Source organism: Phymastichus coffea, unplaced genomic scaffold (genome assembly GCF_024137745.1).
Source record: "Phymastichus coffea isolate CEN01 unplaced genomic scaffold, Cenicafe_Pcof_1.1 PCOF00211, whole genome shotgun sequence".
NCBI lineage: Eukaryota > Metazoa > Arthropoda > Insecta > Hymenoptera > Eulophidae > Phymastichus > Phymastichus coffea.
The window spans coordinates 1-26,960 of record NW_026707022.1 but is presented as its reverse complement, the minus strand read 5'-3'; the positions used below and the strand labels follow the sequence as shown (position 1 = coordinate 26,960).

Here is a 26,960-nt window from a genome sequence, read left to right as displayed (position 1 = left end):
GTCCTTTTTTTTCTTACTTTCAGTTGTCTAACACTGATTTGAACTTGTATTTTAAAATTTGAAATTTTTTTAAAACTAAAATCATTTTTATTGTAATGGGTTTAATTTAGAAACAAAAATATTTCTATATATAAAATTTTACTACGCCATATTGATACTTAATAAAGACGAAAGATTTTTAGCGGACTTTCAGTGCATTCAATGCGTCTTACAATTATAGAAACATATATCTGCATGTGGTACAAGTAGATTATATTTGATAAAGTAATATGAAAATTCGATAAATCTTTTATTTTATCTTACGAATTCATAATTGTCTTAAAATTCGTTTGTGTTAAGGTATAATAAGCTATAAAAATAGTTGTTTGAAAAATTTATTTAAACAAAATTATAAACCATAGCCAATTGTGCATTGTCGTAACTATGGAGACATAATTTTTTGATTATTTCAGGACATGATTAATTTCATTCAAGATGTACATTAGTTATTTTTAAAATAATATGAATTCAACTACACTCAAAGTATAAATTTTATTTATTTGAACGATTCAAATTTTAATTCGTTTTTGTCATAACTATCTTCCTTTCCTTTTAATAAATTTAAAAGTGGAACTACATGTGACAATTAATTTATTGTGTTTCCAATTTAATTTCACGCCATACTTGCAGAACTACATTTATCAGCGGCTAAACAGAATTATATCGCTTATTATTAGCATGCAGTTTACAAACAAAACTCCAAAGATATTTAATAAAATTCATAACTGAAGAAAACGTCGGCCAACTAAAAGTTACATGTTATTACCGTTAAATCAAATTATGAGATGCATTGCATACTACAATAGAGGGTAATTGAATTTTTGTATAGTTAGAAGGAACACAACGAAACAAAAACAAGGACTGGGCAAATAAAAGAATGATGATACATTCAAAAAAAGGTACCAGCACAAGGCCATTTTTTCTCAATTTTCAAGTAGATTTTTAAGTAGATTGAGAATCAGTGGCATAATAAATATTATAGAAGCCATCTACATATAGATTGTGTGAAGCTATCGTTATTGCACAGTGAACGGGAGCAAACTATCAACTTTAATGACCCAATCCATTGAAAGTGGTATAAGAAATTTTGTAGGATTGAATCAAGTAGAAAATAAGATTTTATTAATTCTCTTTTTATTATTAGAAGCCACTTTACAAACTAATAGTAAAAATGAAAGGAAAGTAAAATTGGTATAAATTGTAGTGCTTGCATTAAATCTATAAATTCGAATATTTAAATTACTATATGTAACTTACATTTTTTCAATCACAGATGAACTGTATTTTCTGGTCATCTGGAAATTGAATAAAACTTCAAAAGCCTTATACTTTTATCTGTAATAGTTATTTCTTCATGTAAATCAATAGACAATAATTTCTATTATATTAAATGTGTTATTTCCTTGCATGTTTTTAACAAAAAAATCAATTGCTAAAAAGTGATAACACGTATAGTTTTTTATCCTTGTAAAATTATTATTGTAAACCAGTCTGATGCGTTGATTTTAAACAAAAAAAAAAAGAATTGTTACAGAGCATTAAAAGTTAATTAAACACTATAATTGATTATTTGCTGTACAAACGATCGCTTTCACATTTCTCTGTATAAAAAGCACTCAATGATTTACAGTACGTTAAATAGATCATTTTTACAAAAATAAAAGTCATCTTATCTTTATCCTCATTTTCTTCTCTTGATTGCCAAGAATGTGTAAATTAAGTTACATATATTATACTCTTTTCCTAAATACGATTAATCTCAAACAACACTCGACAGAAAATGAGTGAAACACTACTTATAGAAATGATTTATCGCACTAACGGACTAAAGCAGTAAAAACAAACTGTATTCATCTATATAAATGATTGTGATCTAGTAAATATTCCTTGAGGATAGATCCTTAAGAAATATTTATTAACAGGGGAAAACATCTTTCATTACGGTTACACACATAACACAAGTTTTTTTTCCGTTTATGGTCAACAATCATGTATTTACTGGCGATCACCATTTGCTATTGGTTCCGAAAGAAATTTTGCAGCAACTCTTGATTTCTTCGGCTTAACAATTTTCTGACTCTTCTGTTGCGTATTCTGTACCTGATTGTTTGGATTGGCAACATCGGTAGATTTATTGGGACTGCTTTTTTCTTGCTTTATATCCTACGACATAAATGTAACATTAGGTTCTTATTGATTAATGTAAACGAATAGTCAATCGAAATTGAAAAAAATAAATTACCTTAAGCGTATAGTCTTTAGGCTTTTGTTCAACCTTGTATTGCTGTGCAACCTCCTTTGTTTCCTGCTGGTGTTTTGGCGGCGATGACTGCTGTTTCTCATCAGCAGGTTGCCTTTTCACATTTCTCGTCTTCTTCTGTGCCTGCAGTGGCACGAAATTGGTGTTCTTCAAAAGCTCTGGTTTATTTATTCTGTTATCGTGTTGCTGCTGATTGTTTTGGATTTGCTGTTGCTGCTGTTGATGAGGTAATATGTTCTGATTGATCGCCGGCGGTTGAGGTCCGACTGGGAAATTCGGATTTTGAGGAATCATCGGTGACCATTTAGGCATGGGTGGTACCATTGGACCATGCATCATTGGAGCTTGCATGGGAACTTGTGGGAAGGCAGCTGGTAACATTGGTTTAATGTTGGCTTGTTGCGGTGGTGGCGGTTGGCGTATATTTGGACCTATTCGGGGGTTGAACCATTGTTGTGGTGGAGGACGTAAGGGATTTGATCGTACATTCGTCGGTGGAACTTTTCCTAATCCTAGTTCCTATATTCAAGAAATAATTTTTTATCAGCAATAGGTTAATAATAAGTAATCTTAAGAAGTATTTGATTAAAAATTTTAATCAGATACTTTTTTATTTTAGTTCATTGAGACGAACAGTAATTTTGTTATTTAATTTGTGTAAATAAATTCACGATGAATCAAAACTTGTATCAAACGCGTAAGCCTATAGTAAATTTATTTTCAGTATGGGTTCTATGATTGAACTGATACCAAATTTTCGCTATCCATAAAAAAAAATACGAGACCATTATTGTTTATCAGCATGTTGACTTATCAATGACATATGACATAGAGTGAATGAAATTACCTCATAGACTTTTTTAGCGGCACTTTCGGCAGCTTCAGCGGACGTACGGCAGAATTCACCGTAAAATGTTCGCATGTCTGGTAGTATTATCTGAGCACAAACCGTGCCATCCTTGCTTGCGCAATAGACGTATCGTGGAAATCCAATTTCCAATAATTGAAAGTGCGACAACAATTGCGAACAGTACCAAATGTTTTTGCCACTTTTTTCGGCTTGACGTGCTTGCTGCAATATTTTTTGTTTTTGAAATGATTCATAAGAATGTTTTGTAATATATGTTTTGTAAGAATGTTTTAATAAGCCGTCGTGATTGAAAATTTTGAAAAACCAGATTATTTTCCAGGGAAAAAATTAAATTCACGATGCAATGATTTAGAAACCCTTTCATCTTTCTATTAGCACACTACACCGCAGAAATAGAAGTGATATTAATTATACATTTCACTATTAATTGAGTAAATTTAAAATAAAAAAAAAGAAAATTCTAATTCAATTTCTGATAAGATCATATCGTTTTAAGGAACAAACTTTAGCAGACGTATGATTCGAGAAAAAACAACGTAACAAATGGGAAAGTGAGCGAGTAGAACGTACAGCGAACAACTGTTGTACCAAAGGTGGAGTATCGGTGGTGGTTTTAGTAGTTTGCGATGGGAAGGCAACGGGTTTACTTGGCAGCGGTGCACATTGCTGCTGATGTGCAGGTAGCGACTTGACAACAGCATTTGAAGCTGCTGACGCCAAGGTCGTCACCGGTTTGCTCCTGCTGCTGTGCGCACTTTCGTCCGGTATTTTCAACATTGCTTTCAAAAAAGCACTCGGGTCTTGAGGCTGTGAGACAATGGCCAATGAGATTTCACTGTGTTTTCGATTGATTAAAAATGCAACAATTATCAGGCAGCAAAGTCTACTACAAATGTTCAGTTCTACCAAATTCGAAAATAAAAGAAACTGAATTGGTAAACTACGAGTAGAGATAAAAAAAATTAAAGCAATATCTTCAAAGGAACAAGCACCGGATATGTGAAATTAAAGGAACGAAGTATGAGCGAAGAATATATATACATATTGCGATATATAACGCAGTATATGGCTAGAATTTATTTACCCAAGTTTGATTTTTCCACGGTTGCTTTTGTATGAGAATGAGAGAGAGAGAGAGAGAGAGAGAGAGAGTGAGAGAGAGAGAGAGAGTGAGAGAGAGAGAGAGTGAGAGAGAGAGAGTGAGAGAGAGAGAGAGTGAGAGAGAGAGTGAGAGAGAGAGAGTGAGAGAGAGAGAGTGAGAGAGAGAGAGAGAATTATTAGTGCAAACGTTGGATGCAGATTTTATTAACTATTAACATGTAAAGTGGAGTATTAAATTTTGTTACTACATGACTACATTTCATCCACAGGGCAATGTCTAAAAACGATCGGTTCGTTAAGAAACGTATTGTAGTGGGGATACAGAGGTACTCAAACATAAAGGTAAAAACTGGAAAACATAAAACCTACCGAATCTTTCACGGCGCTCGACGGTGGGTTTGGTTTGTCACTTGCTTGAGAAGGTGACACTTGTGTTATCGGTGAATCTGCTGGCTTCTGTGATAAAGAAAACATATACAGATTTAAGTCGATAATAGGGAGTAGTTATTGTTCAAGTCAATATTAAAGCTATTATATAAATGTTTGCTAGCAGCCTGATAATGACAGTTTCATTATAAAAATAACTTTTAACAGCTCTATCTCTGCATCGTTGTTTTATCTGAATTGGCTTTTTTTTTTAAATCAGATAACAATTTGAAAAGACTACACTACCTGCATCATATTTAGTTCATTCCACAACGCTTGGAACTCTGAGATCCCTTGCACAATCTGCGGCCCTTCCCGTTGCTGTTGTGGTTGTTGTTGTGGTTGTGGTTGTGGTTGTGGTTGTGATTGTGGTTGTGGTTGTGACTGTGGCTGTGATTGTAGTTGTTGTTGCTGCTGCTGTTGCTGAGGAGAAGACTGATTAGCCTTTTTAGGTGCATCTGAAGCTTTTTGCAAAACAACAGGTGGCTGAGGGAATTGATTCTGTTGACGTCTCTGATGAGTCGGCGATTCGTTCAAACCAATCTTGTTCTGCTGATTTCTACTACCAGGATTTTGATGTTGTCTCTGTCCATTCTTTGCGAAAGCAGGATAGAAACTATTGAGAGCTGATGGATCTGGTGGCTGAGTTTGAGGTTGTTGAGATTGTTGAGATTGTCTCCGAGACGTTCGTTGATCAGTTTGGTTAGGGAAACGATTAGTATTTTGTTGGATTTGTTGAAATTGTTGCTGTTGTCGCCAGTTATTAGTAGGAAAAGGCACGTTCACCTTGTTCACGTTGTTTTTGTTCTCGGCTTGGATACCGTAGCTTATGTTGATAAAGTCACTTGGCGCGAGTCGGCAGCTACGGTTTGGCGAACATTCGTGTATCACAATACCTCCTGCAATCGATGGTTCGAATGAATAGTATTGAAACGGAATTATAACAACAAAATAATGATCATCGTAGGTCTTTATTTTCTTACCTACGAAAGCTTTGTCAAACAGCACTTCATACATGTTCAGCAACGGATTGTCTCCTTTCTGAACTCCAACGATCGTACCCTTGTACCCCAATGGAACAGTAAAATTCTCTCTCACGCAGATGATCCTGTCGAACAATCGATGCTGCGCCTTCGGGTCTGGTGGTATATTACCCGAATTCAAGCCAGGTTTGTAAAGTAAATGAGGCTTCACATGCATGATAACAGTTTTGCTATTTTGTTCTTGAGTATTTAGGTACTCATCGATATCTTTCTCGATACCCTTTACGACATCAGTCTCCAATGAATCATAACCGCATGCTCGTGTCGTCGTATTCAACGCTTTTTGCTGTTCTTTCAACCACGTCGCTACTGCATCTGCTTCGTCGGCTCTGTAATGACCAGATCCAAAATGTAAATAGCGTTGATGGCAGTATGTTTGAGATTAATAAAAATAAATTAAATTACGTGTCTTTTGGAAACAGATCGTCTTTTTGAAACATATCAGATGTTACAAGAAACTGTTCCAATCGTTCGAATAATTCGGGAAATTTAGCCATGTACGAGCGTACGAAGTCTATAGTTTTTGTACTATACAACCACACGTTGTTATGGTCTTTCTTAGTGAATCCAGCAACCTACAATTAATATACAAGTTAGATAAGAAAAGTCCACTTTCTTAAGAATATAAGAACAAAGATAAATGACCTCTTCGTTCTTTTTATTGTACTTGAGATTTAATCCTAAATTATGCTTGCTGGAATTGACAGGATCTAACGCATCGCCGCTTATCACAAGAATTGTTCCAGTAATCCTACTAAGAAGGTGACTACTTATACCCAATCGCTGGGCAGCTATATTACCAGGCATGTATCTCAGTCTTGTTTCCGTCTGCAATCGGCGAACTCTGTCAAAGTTTGGCTCTAGGGATACATTCATAGCCACTTTTATTCGACTTGTTTTCAAATCTACGGCAGGCTCGACAACCTAAAATTGAATTTGAAATAATTATTTGCACATCAAAATGATAGCGATGCGAAATACTAAACGATTTTTTTTCGACAGTCCCAAGCAAGAGTGCTTCAAATCTCGTCACGCATACGTCGTATCGACAAATAAAGTTGGAGATGTATGCGAGACAGTGATTTCACCCTCGTTTCGCTCGGGCGCAAACGCCCACATGAGGCTTATAAATCACTTTCTCACGCTAGTATAGAAATAAATTATTTTAAAAAGTTAAACGAACCTCGCCTCTGGCGCCATAGTAAGGATGACCAAGCATAAAGCAAATTGATTTAGGTTTAAACACCTCCGTGATGGATGTGAATTGAATGAACTCTGGGTTATGTACGGTAATGTCACGCAAAATAACTTGATATGCGTAACCGACGGGGTTGTCGTTCCACTGTTTTTCGAGTGTCATTTTACCTTGAGCGCTGTATACATATTGTCTGCCGACGATTGGGCATGCATGTACCACTATGTCTATCTTGCCAACATCGATTCCAAAACGTGATTTGTAACTAAAATTTCAGTAAGAAATATTAGTCATTAATTTAGAAATTTGATGGTAAATGGATTTTAGGTGATAAGAAAAATATGTACGTTTCCGTGATACTTTTTCTGTAAATATTCAACCCAACCAGGAGGGGATCGGTCATTGTTTCAGTAACAAAATTGCGAGAATTATCAGAGAATTGTTTCGAAGATGGATGTGGAATACTAATTTTTTTTTTCGAATTGCAAATTCCAATAACGAATGCTTCGATTAGATGAGGCCAGCTGACAAATACTGTTTTACCCAACCATTTCTTAGCTAATTCATCAATATCTGGTACTTCTTTTGGCAGTACAGTAAGAATCATACTTTCTTTTCTAGAAACCTGTTCAAATACTTTCACCTACAGAGAGAAATAAAACATTTTTATTAAATAAAATTCCTAAAAATAGATTTAATGTGCATTTTCAAAATAAAGATGTACCTTTGCTTTTTCTAATGCAGAAGAATGAGGAATGTGTTGCAATGTTGGGAATCCAGGGTAATAAACATTTAGTTGAATTCCTTTGCATAAACCCTTAACAAGCTTAACTTGAGGTACCAGAATTTCTTCTCTTCTCATTAATTTCACATCTGCATGACTTCGAATGCTTGGGAAATACTGTGGGGCTTCATACAGTCCTTTGTCAATTTCAGTATATACAAATACGCACATTGGTCCATGACTATTCCTTTTTCTTTCTTCATCTGTTAGTTTTGCATTACATGGCTCCATTGCTACGTAGAAAATAATAATTATTAAAGAGTAAAATATATTGAATAAATTTATATCATATTTATAAATGTGCCAACCTTCTAGTAAGCTTTTTTCGTCGATAAGTGGAATTAAAACAACAGCTTCCCATTCTTGCCTTTTTCCATTCAAATCGGTTTTAAAGTCCAATGGGTAGTATTTAATTATTGGAGAATTTTCCTCTGTCATGAGTCCATGATAAGCATCTGGCAACAAAGTTTTGCTGGCAGCTGGCAGAACAGCTAACAATTGCTCAAATGGTAAAAATGGTGTTCCCATATCAAATTCCAATTTCAAATCCTTAAAATTTTTTATGTCTGAGATAAATGGGGCATAGTGATGTGGATAATACCACGACCAACTACAACATCCGTTGTAATAGTAATGAAGGTTCCATTGAATCGCTCTAATATAACCTTCTGCTTGAGAACGCATTATTTCTCTACAAAAAAATTTATTTATAATTGAAAAGTTAAAATGATTGTTAGATGTTTAGTTTCACATTCTTTTAAAATACATACGCATCAACTTTTTCATATTCCATCTTATTCATGTAGTATTCACGCTTGTGCTGTGTAAATTCTAATTGCATGTTTCTGTCCTCTTCAGAATCATCCTCATCGTCATCAGACTCTCCCAACTATTTTAAATAAATGATTAAAATAAAATCAATAAGCAGTGATTAATGATTAATGGAAAATACCTCGTCTTCAGTAGCCATTATCAAAGCATTTAAAGCCTTATTGTTAGTTCTTTTCGGAGAGGCATTTTCATCTACAGAACACTTATAATTTCTATCACTTTCATTCATCCTTCTTCCTGTTTTTCCCTCAAAGTACTTTAGATCTGCATATATTTCATCAAATTGTTGTATATCGTAACTACTAAGTTTTGCCATAAACTTTTCAAAACGTTCTAAATTCAGGATTCCCGCTTCATTTATGTAACCTAAAAAAAAATGTTTTAATTAAATAACTATAAAAATGTAAGAATATTTAATTTATTTTTCAAAAATAACTTACCATTTAAAGTCGGTAGTGCTTCCATATAAGCGTTATATAAAATTGGCAGTGCACCATTTTCAATATGCAAATTTGGTAAATGTGGAATAAAATCATTTCCTACTAAAAATCCCATAAGGATCCAATCATCTATAATTTTTTCTATATCGAACTTGAAGTTAAGTTTATCTTTAACTGGGGAAAATTCATGCTCAAGATATTCTCTCATTAAAGACAAATGTAAAAGACAAAAGTTTGTTTCTTCAGGAGTTAAAATTTTCTTTTGCTGTTTGCCAAATTTTACTTCTTCACGAAGTAAAGAGAAATGAGGTTCATGTGAGCATAAACCTAACATTATGAGATCTGCATCCAATCCATATAAACAATGGCGGGTATTTCCTTCATATTTCGGTTGAGATTTTATGTACCTAATATAATCCATTATTTTATGTTCTCCTTCACCAGGTACCTATAAAATATTTCAAATTAATAAAATTATTTGAAAATATTTTCAAAATAAATAATTAGAATTACCTCTGATCCACTAAGAATAACTTTACACTTTTGCCACAATTTATCAGTAGAAATTTTGTATGTAATAAAATATTTTAATTGTTCATTCAGCTTTGACATAAATACTGTTCCAGGAGTAATGCAATTAGAATCAAATCTAGCTTCTTTAGGGATTTCTTGACCCTTGGCTCTTGCTTTAGCTTCTTGTACTTCAACATCTTTAGCAGCCCGAAAACGGCGACCTCTCTGCTGATTAATCTTGGCACGTGGTGCCACACCATCTACAGCCAGAAAAAATAGTTTTTGTGGCTGTATTATACGAAATAATATTTCTATATAGTGAAATATGTTCTTAAATATAGTTTCTTCTGTTATACGAAAGGAAACATCTGTATCATTTGGATGAGAGCAGTTGTGTATAATGCCATTCATATCTAAATATAAATTATCAAATTCAGGAATCTGAAACAAAATATATAATATTTTTAATTTCAAAATAATTAAACTGTATTAAATAAAATATATGTACCAAAAAAATTATAGATATTTTAATTGCATAATATAGAATATGATGTCATAAGGTCTTAGATTTTAATGTAATTCTATAAAAGATGCATACAAAAATGAAATATGCAACCTTTTATTGATGAAAATAGACACGCAATACAAAAAAAACCCTTTGCATAAAGGGAAAATATAACAAAAGAAAATAATGTATGTTAAATGGTAAACAGTACAATTAATGTGCAAAGAACTAAACATATACGTATGAGATACTGTCTTGATATAACTAATTACAAGGTTTATATCATAAACATAGTATAATTATACAATGAACACATTTGTTTGAAATATATTCTAGAAGTAAAAGTTATTTTAAGAGATTAATTGTAACAGTGTAATATCAACTAAAGAAAGTAAATGAAGTCATTGTTCTACCATTTTTCAACAAAATTATCAGCATTTCATTGACATAGAAAATTTGAAGGAATAGAAAAATTAGAGTAACAGGCGATAAACGAAGCAATTTACCTGATATTCCTTAAGTTTCTCGCTAAGGCAAGGATACCTTTCGCTAATATATCTGAAAAACTTTGGTACTCCCATTTTTCCGCGTCAACAATTGCAAATCTAAAGTCCGTTGAATGCTATCTTTGACTTTCTATCTCGCACTGGACTGTTTTTCGGATAAAATGTGTGGTGTTAAAATAAATAATAACGTTGTTACACGGCGTTTTCACTAACGAGAATAGAACTATTTGTTAGTAAAATAAAAATTCCGCGGCATCACCGCGCAAATACTGTCCTCTCCTTGTTCTCAACTTCTCTCACAAAATAAAAAGTATACTACAGCTACTCGTATATGTATATATATATATATATACATATATATATATATATATATACATACATATATATTGTTCTTGCGGTTCGCTAGTCGTGAGAAGGGGAACAACCAACATACCACCTGAAGTGCTCGGTAGTTGTCTCACAGATCAAACGAAGTAGTTCGCAAGAATGTTTGGTATTTTTTGATTTGTTATTTATTGAATTGTAAGGTTTGTTGACAGAAATTTAATGACAGTTGTTGAAACCCCAATACAAAACTATCAATATTAAAAACATAGTGATTTAATTAGAAATGCAAGAAAGTTTATTCATCACATTTAGGGTATGGAATTTTTTATTGTGCAGAGTTTGCCGCCATTCTTTCTTTGTGTAGTTTGAACCACACTCAATGTTGCCATTACCATAAATATTGAATTTAGAATCAGAAAATAAAAAAAGCGCAATACGCAATTATTAATTATAATCTACAAGGTTCATACTAAATTATTAAAATTTACATCATCTTTTTTACTAAACTGTTATAAATTACTATAATATTTGAATTATAGTGCGTTCAAAATTGCAATAATTTAAATTGGCAACCCTGCATACATTTGAGTGATCAGCTGTGAAACAAAACTTCGATCTTCTGATCGAGACGACCCTGGCAGAAAAATGATTGATTAAAAAAAAAAAATATACCATTAGCTTCGTCTTAATTTGTACCACTCGAAAATTGCTTTTTTGGAATTTGTAACCCCCCAAAATGTTAAGAAAAAGCGAAAAAAACGATATTTCGGAAAACTCATACTCCTGGCAGAAAAATGATAGATATCTTAAAAGAAAAAAATACCACTAGTTTCATTTTAATATGTACCATCAGAAAAATGCTTTTTTGAAATTTGTACCCTCTCTAAAAATAGAGAAAAAAAAAGATTTTCGTAGGGTAGATTAGCAATTCAAATTAACATATTACTGCGCGTGCGCGTCGGAAAATCTATCTTCCAGCAGAAAAATATACGATTTAAAAAAATATATATATGAATGCCTTCTTCTTAATTTGTACCATCTAAAAAATACATAAAACTAATTTGTATCCTTGTAGAATTTGAATAATACAATGTTTTTTGTGCGATTGTAATACTGATAAATTTTACAGGACAATCTTTTATTTCTTAAGAAAAAAATATATTTCTAGCTTTACCTTAAATTTTACCAACTGAAAATAGTTTTATTGTAATTTTTAAACTCTAAAATTTAATTAGACATGTTAATATACAAAGTCCTAAGTTAACGTGTGTTCTTAAACTCCTACATCCGCAAAAACAGCTGATTACTCGGATGATAAAGTGGGAAACTGATAGAAAAAATATTTATTTCCTAAAACAAAATACACCACCAGCCTTGCCTTAATAAGTAAAAAAAATTATATACGCTCACTTTTACAAGCCACATACTCCTTTTTAAAATCACAGTATAAAAACATTTTATTCGTTGAAAGTTTCAATAGTGGTAGCATTGATTATTGCAGAGATCGGCGTTGCCACTTCAAAAATTTTTCTCAAGGTCCTTAGAAATTATTGCATTATGTTAAATGGAATAATTTCTAGGGACCCTGATAAAAAAATTTCCAGCGGCAACGCTGCAGGAATTTCGTGGATGTGGTACTCCTACTCTTATTCCGAGAGCTCGGAACAATTGAACTTTGATGGACGCTCCACTTCTCTGCCATTTTGTTACTAACTCTTGAGGTGTACGGTTGCTTCTTTTAAGAAGTTTCAGTCATGTTGGATGATAGCTGCGGTAATTCTTTTTTCTTTACTAATATTAAATCTGAAGACATCTATCTTTAAATAATATTTTATTTACGGTCAACTTAGTATTACTATTTATAATAGCTTACTAATTATTTTTATCAAGATATTTTTCATTTTTTTTAAGTAACTATTTAAAAACGTTTACTTTGAAATGAGCTATCATATTTTTGTATGTAGAGCTTCTAAAGACTTTTATGTTTTTATCTAAAAATATTGTTGTGCTTTGTTAGCAAATTAATTAATATACGTCAAAATTCGGTTACTATATATTTTATAGTAGCGTAAACACGTGGTTAATTTTTAGTCTTATTGTTACTTCAAACAAATTTATTGAGTATATGTTACATAAGTTAAATGTTTCATTTATTTTAAGTACTAAATTGTATATCATAGATACAAGATTTATATATCAAAAGAAATTCAAAATAACGAAATGATGAAACTAATAGTCTCGTTCGTATGATACTAGTGATTATAACATTATCTATTACTGATATATTTTTAGCAAAATATAATTTTAGTAAAATTAAAAAAAGGAATAACTATAAATTTGTTATGTTTGCAGATGCAAGTCACAACGAAGTGCAGTTTTCAGAACACGTGGATGTCGAAGCTTATAGTAGGTGTTTTAATGTTAGCTGAGTTGGATCTTAACAGAATAAAAATGTAAGCAAATTAATAAGTATACTAATTCTCAATGAAATTTTAAATACATAATGAGTTCTATTACTAGAAATTACTTTTAAAAAGAAAGTAATTGAATGATTGTTATTCAATTTTATTTATTACATGCTACAATTAAAACTTAATAATAAAAATATTCTATTAATAATAATTTATATGATGATATCTTTACCGCCCCAGTCTGAGTTCTATGACTGATTCGGATTCCTGATTTATAATGCAAATGTTCAGAATGAATTTAATGTGAAGTTCGTATTATTAATAATAAAATTCATTTTTAAAGGTGAATCAATATTACAATTGACGTTGGACTTTATTAGTCATACAAGATGACTTCAACGGTAATCAGAGAAATAAGGTATATAACTTTTCTTTTAGCATAATGATGTAATTGAATAGAAATTCTGTTACTTTTATGATGATTAAAATTTACGCCCTAGTCAAACAGAATGATCAGTGACGAATGTTGATTCCTGATTAATTTTAAAATTTTTAATTTCGTATAAGATTCTTATTATTTCAATACTTATGACATTGTTTGAATTACAGGAATCAAATTCATCTTGAAGATTTTTTTAAGTACTGATATAGATATCTAAAGTAATGTAAGTATTGCATCAATGATCTAATATTATTGTTGTACAAGTATTGAATGATGAATTTATAGTTATCCCTGTCTTACAAAAATGTGGTGATAAAAGCATCCTGACATTTCCCATAATGAAAATAATTGATTACATCTAATAATTGAATATATTTTAATTTGTTGTTTTCATTTTTTAGATATCCGCTGAATTAACTAAAACATGAAGAAAGTGATCAACTGATCAATATTTATTATCTTGCAATTCACGATATTTTAGGCTGACAGAAATGCAGGTAAACATATTATACAGTAAATTATTTTTATAAACAAAACTTAACAGAAGGTTTGTTTTAAATGATGATTTTATTTGACAAGCATATGACTGAAAACTTTTGATGTCATACTTTTACTGATTATATATGATCAACATAAATTTATTTTGTCTTTCTTAACATGTTTTTTGAAAGAAGTATATTTTTTTACAGAAATGGCAATAGTTTCATTGGTTTAATTGACTTTGGAATTATATTGGCGCATCACTAGGCAAGTGAATCAGTATTAATGAAAGAAAGATATATTATGTAAGTATCATCATGACTTTCTAAATTCTTGATAGATTGATAAATAAATATTTTATTGAATATGATGAGTAAACATAATATACGCTAATATGATATGTTTATGATTAGTACTTGCCCTCACTGAAATATTGATAATTTTTTTTATAAATAACAGGTACAGTTGTATAAATTCTTATTACCAAATTAATATTACAGATGGCAGTTTGTGCAATGAGTCCTACTACACTGTTGTTTTGCCCTGCTGTAAGAACAGAAGCAATCCCAATAGAAAATGCCATTTTATAATTATTGTCACTGAGTGACTATTGTGTGTTTGGTATTATGCAAATAAACTATTTTTCATAATGCAAATGACATTTCGATTACTTTCTTTCAAACCTTGAAACCATAATTCATGAAGATCTTACTACATATTTATGTAAATTGCGTATAATAAATAATTGGTAATAATTAAATTTTGAAATTTTCAATTCCTAAAATAAAATTTTTTATTCTTTAATAAATATTTAAAATATTTTACTTCAATTTATGTTCTGTCAAAATACTCAGATTAAAATTCTTGATGCACATGCTACAGTTACACGCAATTTATTTAGCTTTCTTGCTAGTTTACAGTATTACTTTTGTAGTTATTTGAATATTTTACTACGTGCTCTTTGCTCAGTTGAGATAGTTCTTGTTCCTATATACTTCAAAGGGTTTTACTAAAAATATCAAACAGCTATGTTTTAATATTTATATTTTTAACTAGGATATGTCTGCTTACCTCATCAATTTCTTGTTTATTAAACCAAATGAGGCAGACAAAAAGAGTACTTAGACGGAAAATAGCCGAGCTTGAACACGTAAATGACAAAGATGTTGGGTCAACTGGTTTCGCAACTGGTTGTGTAGGAAAGTCATAGAAACGTTGCGATTATTGCAATCGTCCTTAGAAAAAATTGACCTACTATGAATAAAACATTGTAGCATCATGAACGATTCTGCATTTTTGTTCTTACCACGCTGCAGCAACGCAAGGATAACTGATCTGTATTATAAATGTGGGTAATAACGATTAGGCTAGCCAAGCGTCGGACTATCGCTTGCAAAGAAGGGACAACTTACGCGGTCATATGTTGGAATGTGAAAGATTTGCGCAGAACTGGTATTGTAAAATTATTTAACTTTAACAATCAAATGCTTCGTGTATTCTTTATTTATCGAATATATATAACATGATCATTACAAGATATTATCGGAAGTAATTGAAATTCCTTGTGGTTAAAGGTCGCAGCGGATCGAAATTCTTTTGGTGGCTGCCGTTGAAGGCTAAATTATAGCCCCAAATTTGTATAGCTTCGTAGCAATTCTCTTGAATGACGTTAACTTCGTCAAAAGCCAGCTTCTCTTTCCATTGAAAGCTCACTGCGCTGGAGTTTCGAAATGTACTGTACTCGTCACCGCGCGATACTCTGGTATGAGTATTTACGAATTCTCTCGCAACATTGTGGAACGCCATACCGTAAAAGGAGTAAATTTCCCGGCTGATCCTCTGGGGGTTGCCGACTAAGTCCTCGTATCGCAGAACTCTTGACAGTTAGTTAGAGGCTAATTAACAGATCGGCGAAATAAGTGTGTGCGAGCTTACTTGAAGCTTTCCGGGAATCTTGTCGAGAAGTCCATCGCAGTGGCGTAATCCAGCAGCATGTTGGTGCACAGCGAGACTGGATTCAGACAATTGGGAGTATTCCTGCACCAGTCCAGGCTCTTTCGCGAATGCAAGACGCCTCTTGGATCACGGATCAAAAACACAATCTTGATGCCTAAACTGCAGCAGGAACGAATATAAGAACGACGGACTCTGATTAATAACAATGCATTAACTTACTCGTTATCTTCTAGGAAGCTATCCATGAGAGCGAGATCGAGACCCACAATTTTGGCCACTTGAAAGGGAAATAAACTACAGAATTTGGTGGAAAATACTGGATCATGGCAGGTGTTCTTGTTCCGACGACATTGTTTCCTCAAATACCTATTGTAGTCGTCGCTGTGCCACTTGTCGGTGCTTCGATACTTCAAGAAATTACCTTAAACATTAACGAATACTCAATTCCAACGGCAAGCTATAAATAAGTACTTGTGCCAAAATACCGAGATTGGAGAAATCGCAATTGAACAGCGATCTCAGAGTATTGAAAGGTTCCGGCGACGGCAACGGCCGCCTGAACTGGACTATACCAAGATACAGCAGCGGTTCGAAGTAATAATAGCTTGCGGGATGAGCGTCGACTAGATCGCCAAGAAAGGAACTTCCACTTCGCCAAGTGGATACGATCACGCTCCTCAAAGGCTTTCCTTCACTTTCCATAACTAGATCCGATAGTTCTCTGATTGCCAATAATACAGCAATTACTTCTTTTCAACCGAGCATACGTGCGCATTCGACTCACGTACCTAACGTTTCTTCCTGATAAATCGCTGTAAGGATAGCCGTCCATTTCCGTCTCTATCTCTAATCTTTGCTCGCGCAAAATCTCCTCCAACTCCTGCTGAAATCAACCTAGCTTGCATTATGTTTTTTAGCATCTTTTTATTACGTTTTTCGGATGTTTTAGCCCGTGGCACGTGTGCCATGTGGCAACCACACAATATCAAATATCTCGGTAAAGAATTTCACCTTTAAATACATTTGAAATAATCGTGATTCGCAAGTACTGACCGAGGATATGTATTGGACAGAAGACCCGTTGTAATCGCTCATCACAAATACAAGCAGGCATACTATTCCTGCAAACAGCATACAGTAGAGGCTACGTCGTCGAGAGACTTTCCTAATTAACAAATTAATTAGTAGATATATAATTCGGATTGACATACGTTACCGGTTCAATAACAAAAATTCTAAACTCAAGCTTCTTTTAAAATCAATTGAAAAAGCTTTTCTTGAACGCCCAATACTTACAAGAAGTTTACAATCATCTTCGCTATGTTTCGCGTCAACTCCGACAATAATCGATGAGGTATGCCGACAATATTGGATCTGGTCTTTGAATAATGTGCATGAGGCATCTTTGATGCGATCTCTAAGAGAACGAATGTTGACGTCTGTTGCATTGTTTTTTCTGCTCTCCAATGCATCTGGATGTGATAATGAAACCCAATTTGAAAATGCAAAAATGCCAGCGATAAAATAAGCTAAGCAACTCGCAGATTAGTTTGAATGTACATTGTAGCGTTTGTCGCAGAGAGACGGTGCAGCTCACCATTTTTTGACATGTAAAGATAGCATGTCAAGATTTATTTTATCATTGCGTATTATTTGGCTTCTAAAACTATTATTGTATATACGAAGATAATTCTTCAACTCGTAACCGTTTATTGAGAAATTATGTCATTGCCAGTAGCAAGATTGTAGATAAAACGCGATACTGAAATTATTATTTAACTATAGTTATTTTCACAATATTAAACTATCGTTGATAATTGGATCATCAGATTTCATATCATTATCACAGCACTTATGGATTATTTATTCGTATTCTCGGTGGAGAATTATGAGAACGAGAAAAAGACAAACGTAGATTTTACAGGTCGAAATTTAAATTTCAAAACCTTTCAGACCAATGTATGGATTCGATATGGCTCATTTGTAAAGGAAAATGATTATTCATGAAGAAAGATCTGCAGGTGTGAAATAATAATTCTCAACTATGAATGAATTCTATTTGAAGGAAATAAATACTCTCGAAAAGTTTTCGTAAATGCTTACAAGCAATAAATATAGGAAGTACAGAAAAAAAAATTTCCAGTAATAAGAATTCAAAGTTTTGTATTTAACAAAATATTTCATCTGATTTTAGGTATGTAAACAAATTATACAATATTTTATATCGAATTAATCGTCACATGTGTGTACAAATATGATTTGATAGTTAAAAATACGATACTACAATTGAATTGATCGTTTCATGTTGCACCTTGCATACAAAGTTTTCAGTTTTATATGTAAAAAACAGTGGCAATATTTATAAGAACATTTAATGGGAATCAATTATTTGCTTAATTTAACTTTGTGCTAAGAGTATATTTTATCAGATTTTATTCTTCCGATAAAATATTTTAATAAATAAAATTGTCTAACTACATATTTTTCATAAATACTTACAGTCTCTTGCATATAATCGACTTCTACAATAATATGATTCGATATTTTTTTATTCTTTGAGACGAAGCGTTATTATGCAAGAAAGGAATTTAATAAAATTTGGTATGCTTAACGATACAAATACTGTTTGGAATATTTAAAATTCTTAAGATTGTAAAATAAATCGAAGATGACACAAACATTAGTTAACATTCTACTATTGACATTAAGAATGAACGAATAAAAATGTTAAAAAAGTATTATTAGCAGATCATTTGTTTTAAAATATTGACTTAGATCATTTTGATTCTAATTAATAAAATAGATTACGAACAAAGTATACTTGAAGAAAATATATGTATTATCTTTCTAAAGCAAGCGTTTGTCATAGATACTCTCATGTATTACGTACGAATATTTTACCTATAAATAAGTATTACCTATCAGTTGATGATCAGGCACAATCCTGTCTACAATTCATCTTAATAAAAGTACAAATTTACACCAATACAATTAAAAAATCTACGCGTCTGATACAGAAGCGATATGATTCATCATATATATTATAAAATTCGCATTAAATAAACATTTCTTTGTATTATCAAATCGAACGATAAAAGTGCTATCTAAATATCTTATTATACATGTCAAAATTACGTATTGACTTTTCATACAAAAAGTTAGAAATATAAGACAAATTCCTTAAATAGAGAGCAAATGAAGTAAGTGTGTATAATCATGATAGCTGAAATGAATATTTTGGTACTTTATGCTGAACCTACATGTTATAAGTACGTGCTAACGGAATAGTGTCATTTTACAGGTACGTGAATGCGAGATAATAAAAATGAAGTCTGTACATCAAAGGTATGCCAACATCCTCGGCGACGTTAAGTACCAAACTATCACCAAAATGGAGACTGATAATTATCATCATCAACGGCGGTCATACATCATTTTTACGAAGCTTAAAGTCGATAACTGGATCGAAGTATCGCTGATGACTAGCGTTGTGAGCAAACGCGTAACCCCACAAACGCATCGCCAAATTGCACTCTTGTTGAATCTCCTCGACTTCCTCGTAATCCAATTGAGCGCGCCAATGAAATGGAGCAGTTTTCGAATTACGAAAGGTTGACGAGAGCCCTCCAATATCAATCTTTGTGTGGCTATCCAGAAATTCACGCACGTTATCGTGGAAATTTAAACCATAAAATTCAAACAACTTCTGAGTGTTGACGTACGGTTCCACGGAGAGGTCCTCGTAGCGAATTACTCTGAAAATATTACAAAGGTGTAATTTTAACGAGGCTTTTTATATATTTTATTTAAAAAAAGTAATCTAATCTATTTGAAAAGTTGATCATTTTTTAGATAAAAAAATATACGGCACGAAAAAAAAACTAATTTACTAAGTTACATACAAAAGAAAAACGTAAAGAGCACCAGTCAAATAAAACAGCGATAGATTACATAATGTAACTGACCTAAATGAGTCCGGATATAATTTCGAAAAAGTGACTGCTGCGTGATAATCAGCGACCATGTCGGAGCAAAGCGCCGCAGGGTCAAAGCAGTCTGGTTCAGTAGGACACCATTGTCGGTGTTTCCGAGATTGCAAAACTCCTCGCGGATCTCGTATTAAAAGTACCATTCTTATACCTAATCTACAAACCGTAGAATATTAATAAAACTTTATTTCTTGATATTTCAGGATCAATTGTGAAATTAACTTACTCGTTCTGTTCTAGAAACCTTTCCATAGGCTTCAGCCTAATTCTAACAATTTTCATCGACTGAAATGGAAATAGTTTACAAAACTTGGATACAAATCTGTGATCCCAACAAATCCTTTTGTGAAGTTGGCACTGTTTCCACAGATGCGTATTGTGATTGAATACCCACGGATGAGAATTCTTGCCAAAGCTCAAGTATCGTTCTATCAAAAAAAATGACAATCAATTAAAATTATTCAACGACGAAATTGTTAAACCAAGATGAACGAACAATTACCTAGAGTTGAATAATCACATTTAAACATTGAATCTAAATCGTCTAAGGCTTCGTCGGATAGCGGCGATTCTCTTATCTGTATTATACCAAAGTGCAAAAGTGGTTCATAATGGTAAAAATTCGCTGGATGAGAATTGAGGATATCACCGAGAAACGTACTGCCACTTCGCCAAGTTGTCACTATTACGCTACGAACTGGATTTCCATTTTTCTCCATTACCAAATCCTCCAACTTACTGTAAGTCATATATATGCTTTTAATAAATTAAAGAGTTTTCAAAAATCAAATAAGCGAAATCTCATTCTAATAAAAATTCGTAAATTTATGATTTAATCGGCTTTAGAAAACGTTCAAAGCTATTGTTCGGAATTGAACATAATCCGTAATCTAAGAAATTTACATAAACTTTAGCCTACTAAATCAGACATTAGCACAATTTTCTCTGAATCTCAATTTAAATACATTAATTCAACAGTGTCATCAAAATTATGCCGACAGCCTTCACAAGAGCTTCACCCTTGCCAAACAAGCGGCGAACAAAAAGACAGAAAAAGGAGACACATCTCACTTGGCATAAACGCCGTATTTGCCATTCGGATAAACATAATCCTCCATTTCCTTCTCGATCGCACGGCGCTGCTGCTCGACTACCTCTGCGATCTCCAAAAGCGTCATGTTCTCGATACTATAGCTCGCCCTCATGTAGCTCTGCAAATAAGCCAAGCGCGCAGATCGATCAGAATGAAGAAAAATATAATGCTAACGTCGGCTCGGGCCTTCTGGCGACCGCCGACGCTGTCGTCGCTCGATCGTTCAAATATTCAAGTAGTTTTTTTTTTTTTTTTTTTTTTTTTTTTTTTCATTTTACTTCGCGTGATCGACTTCCTCGCGCGCGAACGCTGCGCGCGATAGAAAAAAACTCCGCTTGAAGTATATTTCAAATGACAAGCACGAGATAAGATTAACGCACGAATGACGATCGGAAAGTGTTCATCCATTGTTCAATTTTCAAATTCAAACAAATAATTTGATAAGATCGTCATCCACCGATTATTTTAATTGTTAAATAGGAATATCAATTATGCGCACAAGAATGCAATTGTTTATACATGTTAATCCAGTCACGAACAAGTCTAATATAAATGCTATGATCACACTTCAGAAAAATCGATTCAATGCCATAAGCGTTTTCGAATAATTTCGAGGCTCTAAACTGCCTCTTATAGTACACGAGTTAAATACTTCAAACGCAAGTCATTATATCAAATATTGAACCACTGCTCATACCTAAAGAATCCAAGTATATACGGACTTTACATTCCAATGACACCTGACCAAGTGCCTATAATTGCAGGCCTTCGAAAGTCTCGAGAAATTTCGAGGCTAACTAAAAAAAATAGTATCGATTGAATCATTGAATCATTACTAGGATTTACATTTTATTCCCGCTACAACCGTTTTTCAATCGCTTAGCGCTATTTTATATGAATCAATCGATGAATAAACAAGGATTGATTCGAAAAATATAATCAGTGAGTTAAAAAACACAAAGCGCAAAAATAATCTACGAAAAAGAAAGAAGTTTGTGCATAGAGCAAGCGAAACACACAAAGCCATTAAAGTGCAACCCTTTCAGTTTTTATTACCTCACACCTTCGATAAAACGTTGATTGAGTTTTCAACGCACCCATTAATCAAAACACTCGACTGCAATATTTCAAGCAAGCTTATACCCTTCAAAGTCTCATTTCATTAAAAGCATGCTATTGTGATATTATACTCATAGCACCTTTTTATTTAATATTCAGTGACTTACCAAAAATGGATCATCATATTTGACTGTTGGTACCAAAAACGGCTCTTGATATTTCAATCGAGACCTTAATTCCGCTTCCTAATGAAGAACAAAGAAAATGATGTGTGCATTGATTTAGGGGAACATTAAAGGCCAAGCTCGCTTGTCAAGGTATTCGATGTTTTATGAGAATTTTATTTAAAATATAGATTTTAATTACTCGAACAAATAATTAAAATATTAAAGATTTCCAAATTGATAATTCAAACACGATAAACATTATTTCGAACGTATGCGCGTGAAAATCCCGAATCATTCGATCACGCGAATATTTTATCGTTTGACTCTTTTTTCCATCATACGCCTTGTTGTCTGTTTAATGTTAAAGTCGCACAATTACGATATATTGCTTATAATCGCTGCAGTAATCAAAAGCTTCGTCGATTATTCAATCAATAAAGCATAATTAACGGTAGAATAATAATGTTCAACTTTAATGAAGCTTTAATAATGATCTGATAATAACTTCCGTGATTACAGTTCATATGCCGTCGGTAACAGTGAAAAATAATCTTCATAATGGACCTAGTCAACGGAAAAATAATCATCGTCACGCGGACTTTCACCAATCCGAGTCTATCCCATTTCCGACTTTCAAAATACTATACGATAAACGGTACATCTATTTTGGTTCTGTTTATCACCCTTTAGTTTTTTTTCCTCTTCCATCGTATAATAAGGTCAATAACTCTTATATACTCTGCGTGTACCAAATTATATTAATCAGGGTTATACGTGTGTTCACTGTATCTCATATGCTGACAAAACGAGCGAGTGATTAAACATATATTTTCCTAATCGAATTGCTCCGGAATGGCCATTCAAGCGCGGCAACAATGAATTACCGCGGGAACCATGCAACGCGTGCTTATTTTTTTTACTCTTATGTAAACTAATTAAAGTAAAATATCGTTTTTATGTATAATGGCGAAACATTTAAGTGTGGATACGACATTGAATTGTGCGGTAAAGTTTTTATTAGATATAGGATATATATATTTTACCGAAAGAATGGGTTGAAGGCGATACTCGATGTAACTGCTATAACGCTGATTGAGTGCGATGAAAAATACGCACAACGTCGCCAGCAGAATTAAACAGTAAAAGCTCGTACGTCGTGACATTTTTGCCTATAACGTGTTGTCACGGGGTCAATTTATATTCTTTTCTCACGGTTATTAACTATTAAATGTACTCACGGACATTTGTCAAATATACTGATGCTTAACTTCTCGATATGGCATCTGAAAAGTGGAAAAAAATGGAAAATGAGGCGTTTTTATTTAAAAATCTGCATTATGTGGCAGGAACTTTTTTTCAGTCATCCGGATTTTATCTTGAGGACATTTTTATGTACATGTCTTTTTTTTTAATATTGTAATTTTTAATTCAGGGCAGCTTATCTTTGAATATTGTTTTGAAATAACAAGTTTTTTGCGAGATGTAGCTTGACAGACAACGACGTTTAACAAAAAAAAATATCTGTTGCTATCGCGAGCTTTTTTTGATAGCTTGATAATTGCGTACGTGACTTACCTTACAATTTACTTAATTTTTCTTCTAGTTTTCCTTATAGTCGTCAGCTTTCCTATCGTATCCATTTTACGAGATCTGTAGTTAGTTGCAGTTTCTTTGAAAATAATTCATAGTTTTTACATTTTCAAATAACCTGGTGTACTCATTTCGGCTGGATTATGTGGTGTAAAACATTTTTCGAAGCAACATTGGTTTTTTACAGACTCCATTCCCTTCTGTAACACGATTTTAAAAAATTCACTCTTAAAAAATGATAATCAACATCGCACTATGAAAAAGCAACGCTCTACTCATAATTGCTAAGGCAGCAAGAAAGTACCGTTCATTCTCTTTCCAAGTAAAGAGTAATCGCGAGATTTAGAACTAAATCATAGCAAACTAAAACAGTGTAAACCACGGATAATAATTTTACACACAGCTGTTATTCAAGCGTGTATATAAGCACATCTGCAAAACGTATACATACGCGCAGAAAGCGGCTTTAAAAATCAATAAGAAAATCCGAGAGCGCTGCGTATTATACGAAGGGAGAGTCAGCAGCACTACAAAAGTGTTGTCACTCGATCTGAAACAGCAGATAGAAAACCTACATTTTTAAAAAAAGCACTTCTAAAAACGTGTTTGTAAAATCTAATAATAAACACGCGCGCACGCTCGGAATATTTTCACGCAAATGCATCATCATCTGCAACGATCAACGTGTAAATAACTGGGGCTACTCTCTGCGACACTAATAACACTTTAGCCCTCTACGGCGATCAATGAGTTCCCACACGTATAATCCCACAAATTGTTAAAATGTGTCTCCCTCTCTCTTATCTGACACTCTCACAACTGCTGCATTAAAGGTTGTCTGCTATGCACACACATGTGAGAGTGAGAGAGTTAGAGAGAGAGAGAGAGAGAGAGAGAGGACAATACAGAAAAAGAGCAGGGACGTACCTTGGATATTGAGTTGTTGAGGTTAGAGTTGGTTCGCGCACGAGTGCGACGAATAGGAACGATGGCAGCGGTACACTGGGGCGACTGGGGCTAACAGCACATGTGTCGATCAACGCCGCATTGCTACATCGACGCATCTATCTCTCTCTCTCTCTCTCTCTCTCTCTCTTTCCCCCTCACTTTACTACTACTACTAAATAACAGCTTTAGAAGGGACGAAGCAATACTATAGCCTCTCGCAAGGTCACTGGGTTAACGGAGCTTTCTCGTAGCTGATGATTTTCCGGTTTCCGTGAAATTTTTATTTTACTGTAAAGTAAAAATAAGTTTGAAATAATTATTTTATGGAAGTGGATGCATTTTGAATATTAAGTAAGTCAAGGTTGAAAGCACCAATTCTGAAATTAACAGCAATCTATGTCTACGTGCTTTACGCGAAAATAACATTTGAAAATTATTTTTACTAATATCTCGCAAGGAGAATAACTGACGATAAAGTAACCTACACCGATACAAAGACCAGTACATTTTGCATAAGTAACAATATTTTGTGGGATTTCGAGATAAAAATTAAAAAAGGAATTGTAATGAAATGCAACTGCAACTGCCACGATTCGTGAGCAAAGAGGGGAGAGCGAGGAGAGATAGTCTGGAGAGTCAGCCACTCCGTTTGCGCATTGTACTTTCCCATCCCGGTGCAATACTATATATGTTACACAATATTTTCTTTTTTAATTTTTTTCTGGAAACATTGCACTTATCAAAACCGTACAAAACATAGTATCTTATGAAAATGTAATCACCTTTCTATTGGCGTAGGTTATTTTAGCATCGGTCAAGTCATTTGCGAGAACTAAAATAACTTGCAAATATTATTTTTGCATAAAATTCACGGACACAGAGTACAACCGATTTTAGAATTGGTTTTTTCGACCTCGATTTACCAATATCCAAAATGCATCCATTTCCGCGAAACAATTATTTTAGACCTATTTTTACTTGACTATGAACCGGTACTTGCGGATGTGATTTTTCTAATGGTCGTCATGTAGGTCGCGTCTAACTTCAAGTCGGGTGGATTCGTATGTTTTGTCGATTCGGAGGGTCGGTGGTAAACGCCCTTATTGATGCGATAATTCTACGAAGCTAAACCACCATGCTAAAATTAATATTGATCGAATGTAAAAGAGTTTAATGAGGAAGTAATTAGACTTGAAGGCTATCGCGAGGGTGCGGTTGCACGTTCGAATGTTTATTTATTAGCGGCAAATTTTGAACTGCAGCAGAACCCTATTTTATCAACCTCTGCTAGTAAGTTTAATTTCTGATATGTGTTTGTTGGATTCGAATGACGAAGGAAAATTCAAATTTTTATAGTTTTACAAGCAGTTACGTTAAATTAAAAATAAGACTCTTAGAAATGTTCTTCTAGAAATTACTCGATAAATGATAACCGACTTGACTCAAGGAAATACCGCTTACAACACTCAAATGGTATAGATTTTAATCAATAGACTTTCCATGCTGGTTGTAGTGGTATCGTAAGAAATTAAAAATAAAATACGAGAAACTGAGGAAAAAAGGTAATTACTACTGTAGGTGAATCACGAAGAAGATCGTTGTCGTCTCCTGGCTGTACCTCGACATTTCTTTATTTATCGTTAATACGTAACAATAATTCTTATTCAATGGAGAGAGAATCGGATTGTATTTTAATCTGCAGGTGCGATCTACTGGGACTGATCAGACCTTCCTCCATGCATGCACGCACGGCAGGTAAACACTTTTTATATAAATTCGCAGCGAGTTACAATCGGAATTCGATTCCAGTAATTCTTCTTTGTTGTTGCTGATATTTGCCGATTATATTATATTCGATATATTATTAATACGTGATCATGTGATTTGCTTCGCCATATAATCATCATCCAACTGACTAGCGATATCCGAATATGTAAACATTACCTACCGGCTTATGATGACATCATGTAAATAACATATTTGA

At 33.3% G+C, this 26,960-nt stretch overlaps 3 protein-coding genes, 1 long non-coding RNA gene and 1 other non-coding gene across 12 annotated transcripts; 2 read left to right on the top strand and 3 right to left on the bottom strand.

The window, feature by feature from the left end:
• Positions 1 to 194: 194 nt before the first annotated feature.
• LOC131674084 (5'-3' exoribonuclease 1-like) lies at positions 195 to 10,797 on the bottom strand. Its single transcript, XM_058952586.1, has 18 exons — positions 10,515 to 10,797; positions 9,504 to 9,944; positions 8,991 to 9,438; positions 8,672 to 8,916; positions 8,490 to 8,608; positions 8,028 to 8,410; positions 7,660 to 7,952; positions 7,283 to 7,578; positions 6,924 to 7,200; positions 6,386 to 6,664; positions 6,146 to 6,315; positions 5,681 to 6,069; positions 4,944 to 5,596; positions 4,641 to 4,727; positions 3,741 to 3,977; positions 3,147 to 3,371; positions 2,282 to 2,818; positions 195 to 2,202 (listed from the first exon to the last, which is right to left on the bottom strand). The coding sequence occupies exons 1-18, from the start codon at positions 10,587 to 10,589 to the stop codon at positions 2,035 to 2,037; spliced, it is 5,322 nt and encodes a 1,773-aa protein (XP_058808569.1). The 5' UTR covers positions 10,590 to 10,797; the 3' UTR covers positions 195 to 2,034.
• A 1,545-nt stretch (positions 10,798 to 12,342) lies between these two features.
• LOC131674096 (uncharacterized) lies at positions 12,343 to 14,824 on the top strand. Its single transcript, XR_009302781.1, has 7 exons — positions 12,343 to 12,614; positions 13,194 to 13,294; positions 13,596 to 13,670; positions 13,862 to 13,917; positions 14,096 to 14,191; positions 14,384 to 14,479; positions 14,675 to 14,824. It is a non-coding gene; the product is annotated as an uncharacterized LOC131674096 (long non-coding RNA).
• On the top strand, positions 13,464 to 13,529 carry LOC131674102 (small nucleolar RNA SNORD31). Its single transcript, XR_009302782.1, has one exon. It is a non-coding gene; the product is annotated as a small nucleolar RNA SNORD31 (small nucleolar RNA).
• An 854-nt stretch (positions 14,825 to 15,678) lies between the features above and the next one.
• On the bottom strand, positions 15,679 to 16,962 carry LOC131674097 (carbohydrate sulfotransferase 1-like). The gene is made up of 5 exons (XM_058952606.1): positions 16,919 to 16,962; positions 16,616 to 16,851; positions 16,350 to 16,551; positions 16,110 to 16,289; positions 15,679 to 16,050 (listed from the first exon to the last, which is right to left on the bottom strand). Exons 1-5 carry the CDS (start codon positions 16,960 to 16,962, stop codon positions 15,714 to 15,716), a joined length of 999 nt encoding a protein of 332 aa, XP_058808589.1. The 3' UTR covers positions 15,679 to 15,713.
• Positions 16,963 to 18,282: 1,320 nt separating this feature from the next.
• Positions 18,283 to 25,092, bottom strand: LOC131674082 (carbohydrate sulfotransferase 4). Of its 8 annotated transcripts, XM_058952579.1 has the most exons (12): positions 24,956 to 25,045; positions 24,480 to 24,578; positions 24,333 to 24,391; positions 24,014 to 24,228; positions 23,677 to 23,721; positions 23,482 to 23,607; positions 22,439 to 22,516; positions 21,191 to 21,330; positions 20,622 to 20,857; positions 20,346 to 20,547; positions 20,096 to 20,275; positions 18,283 to 19,885 (listed from the first exon to the last, which is right to left on the bottom strand). In XM_058952579.1, the coding sequence occupies exons 5-12, from the start codon at positions 23,680 to 23,682 to the stop codon at positions 19,555 to 19,557; spliced, it is 1,299 nt and encodes a 432-aa protein (XP_058808562.1). In that variant the 5' UTR covers positions 23,683 to 23,721; positions 24,014 to 24,228; positions 24,333 to 24,391; positions 24,480 to 24,578; positions 24,956 to 25,045; the 3' UTR covers positions 18,283 to 19,554. The 8 variants fall into 8 exon arrangements, with proteins under 8 accessions (XP_058808562.1, XP_058808560.1, XP_058808561.1 ...); XM_058952577.1 differs by lacking the exon at positions 24,333 to 24,391; XM_058952578.1 differs by lacking the exons at positions 24,333 to 24,391; positions 24,956 to 25,045 and adding an exon at positions 24,666 to 24,879.
• Positions 25,093 to 26,960: the final 1,868 nt, after the last annotated feature.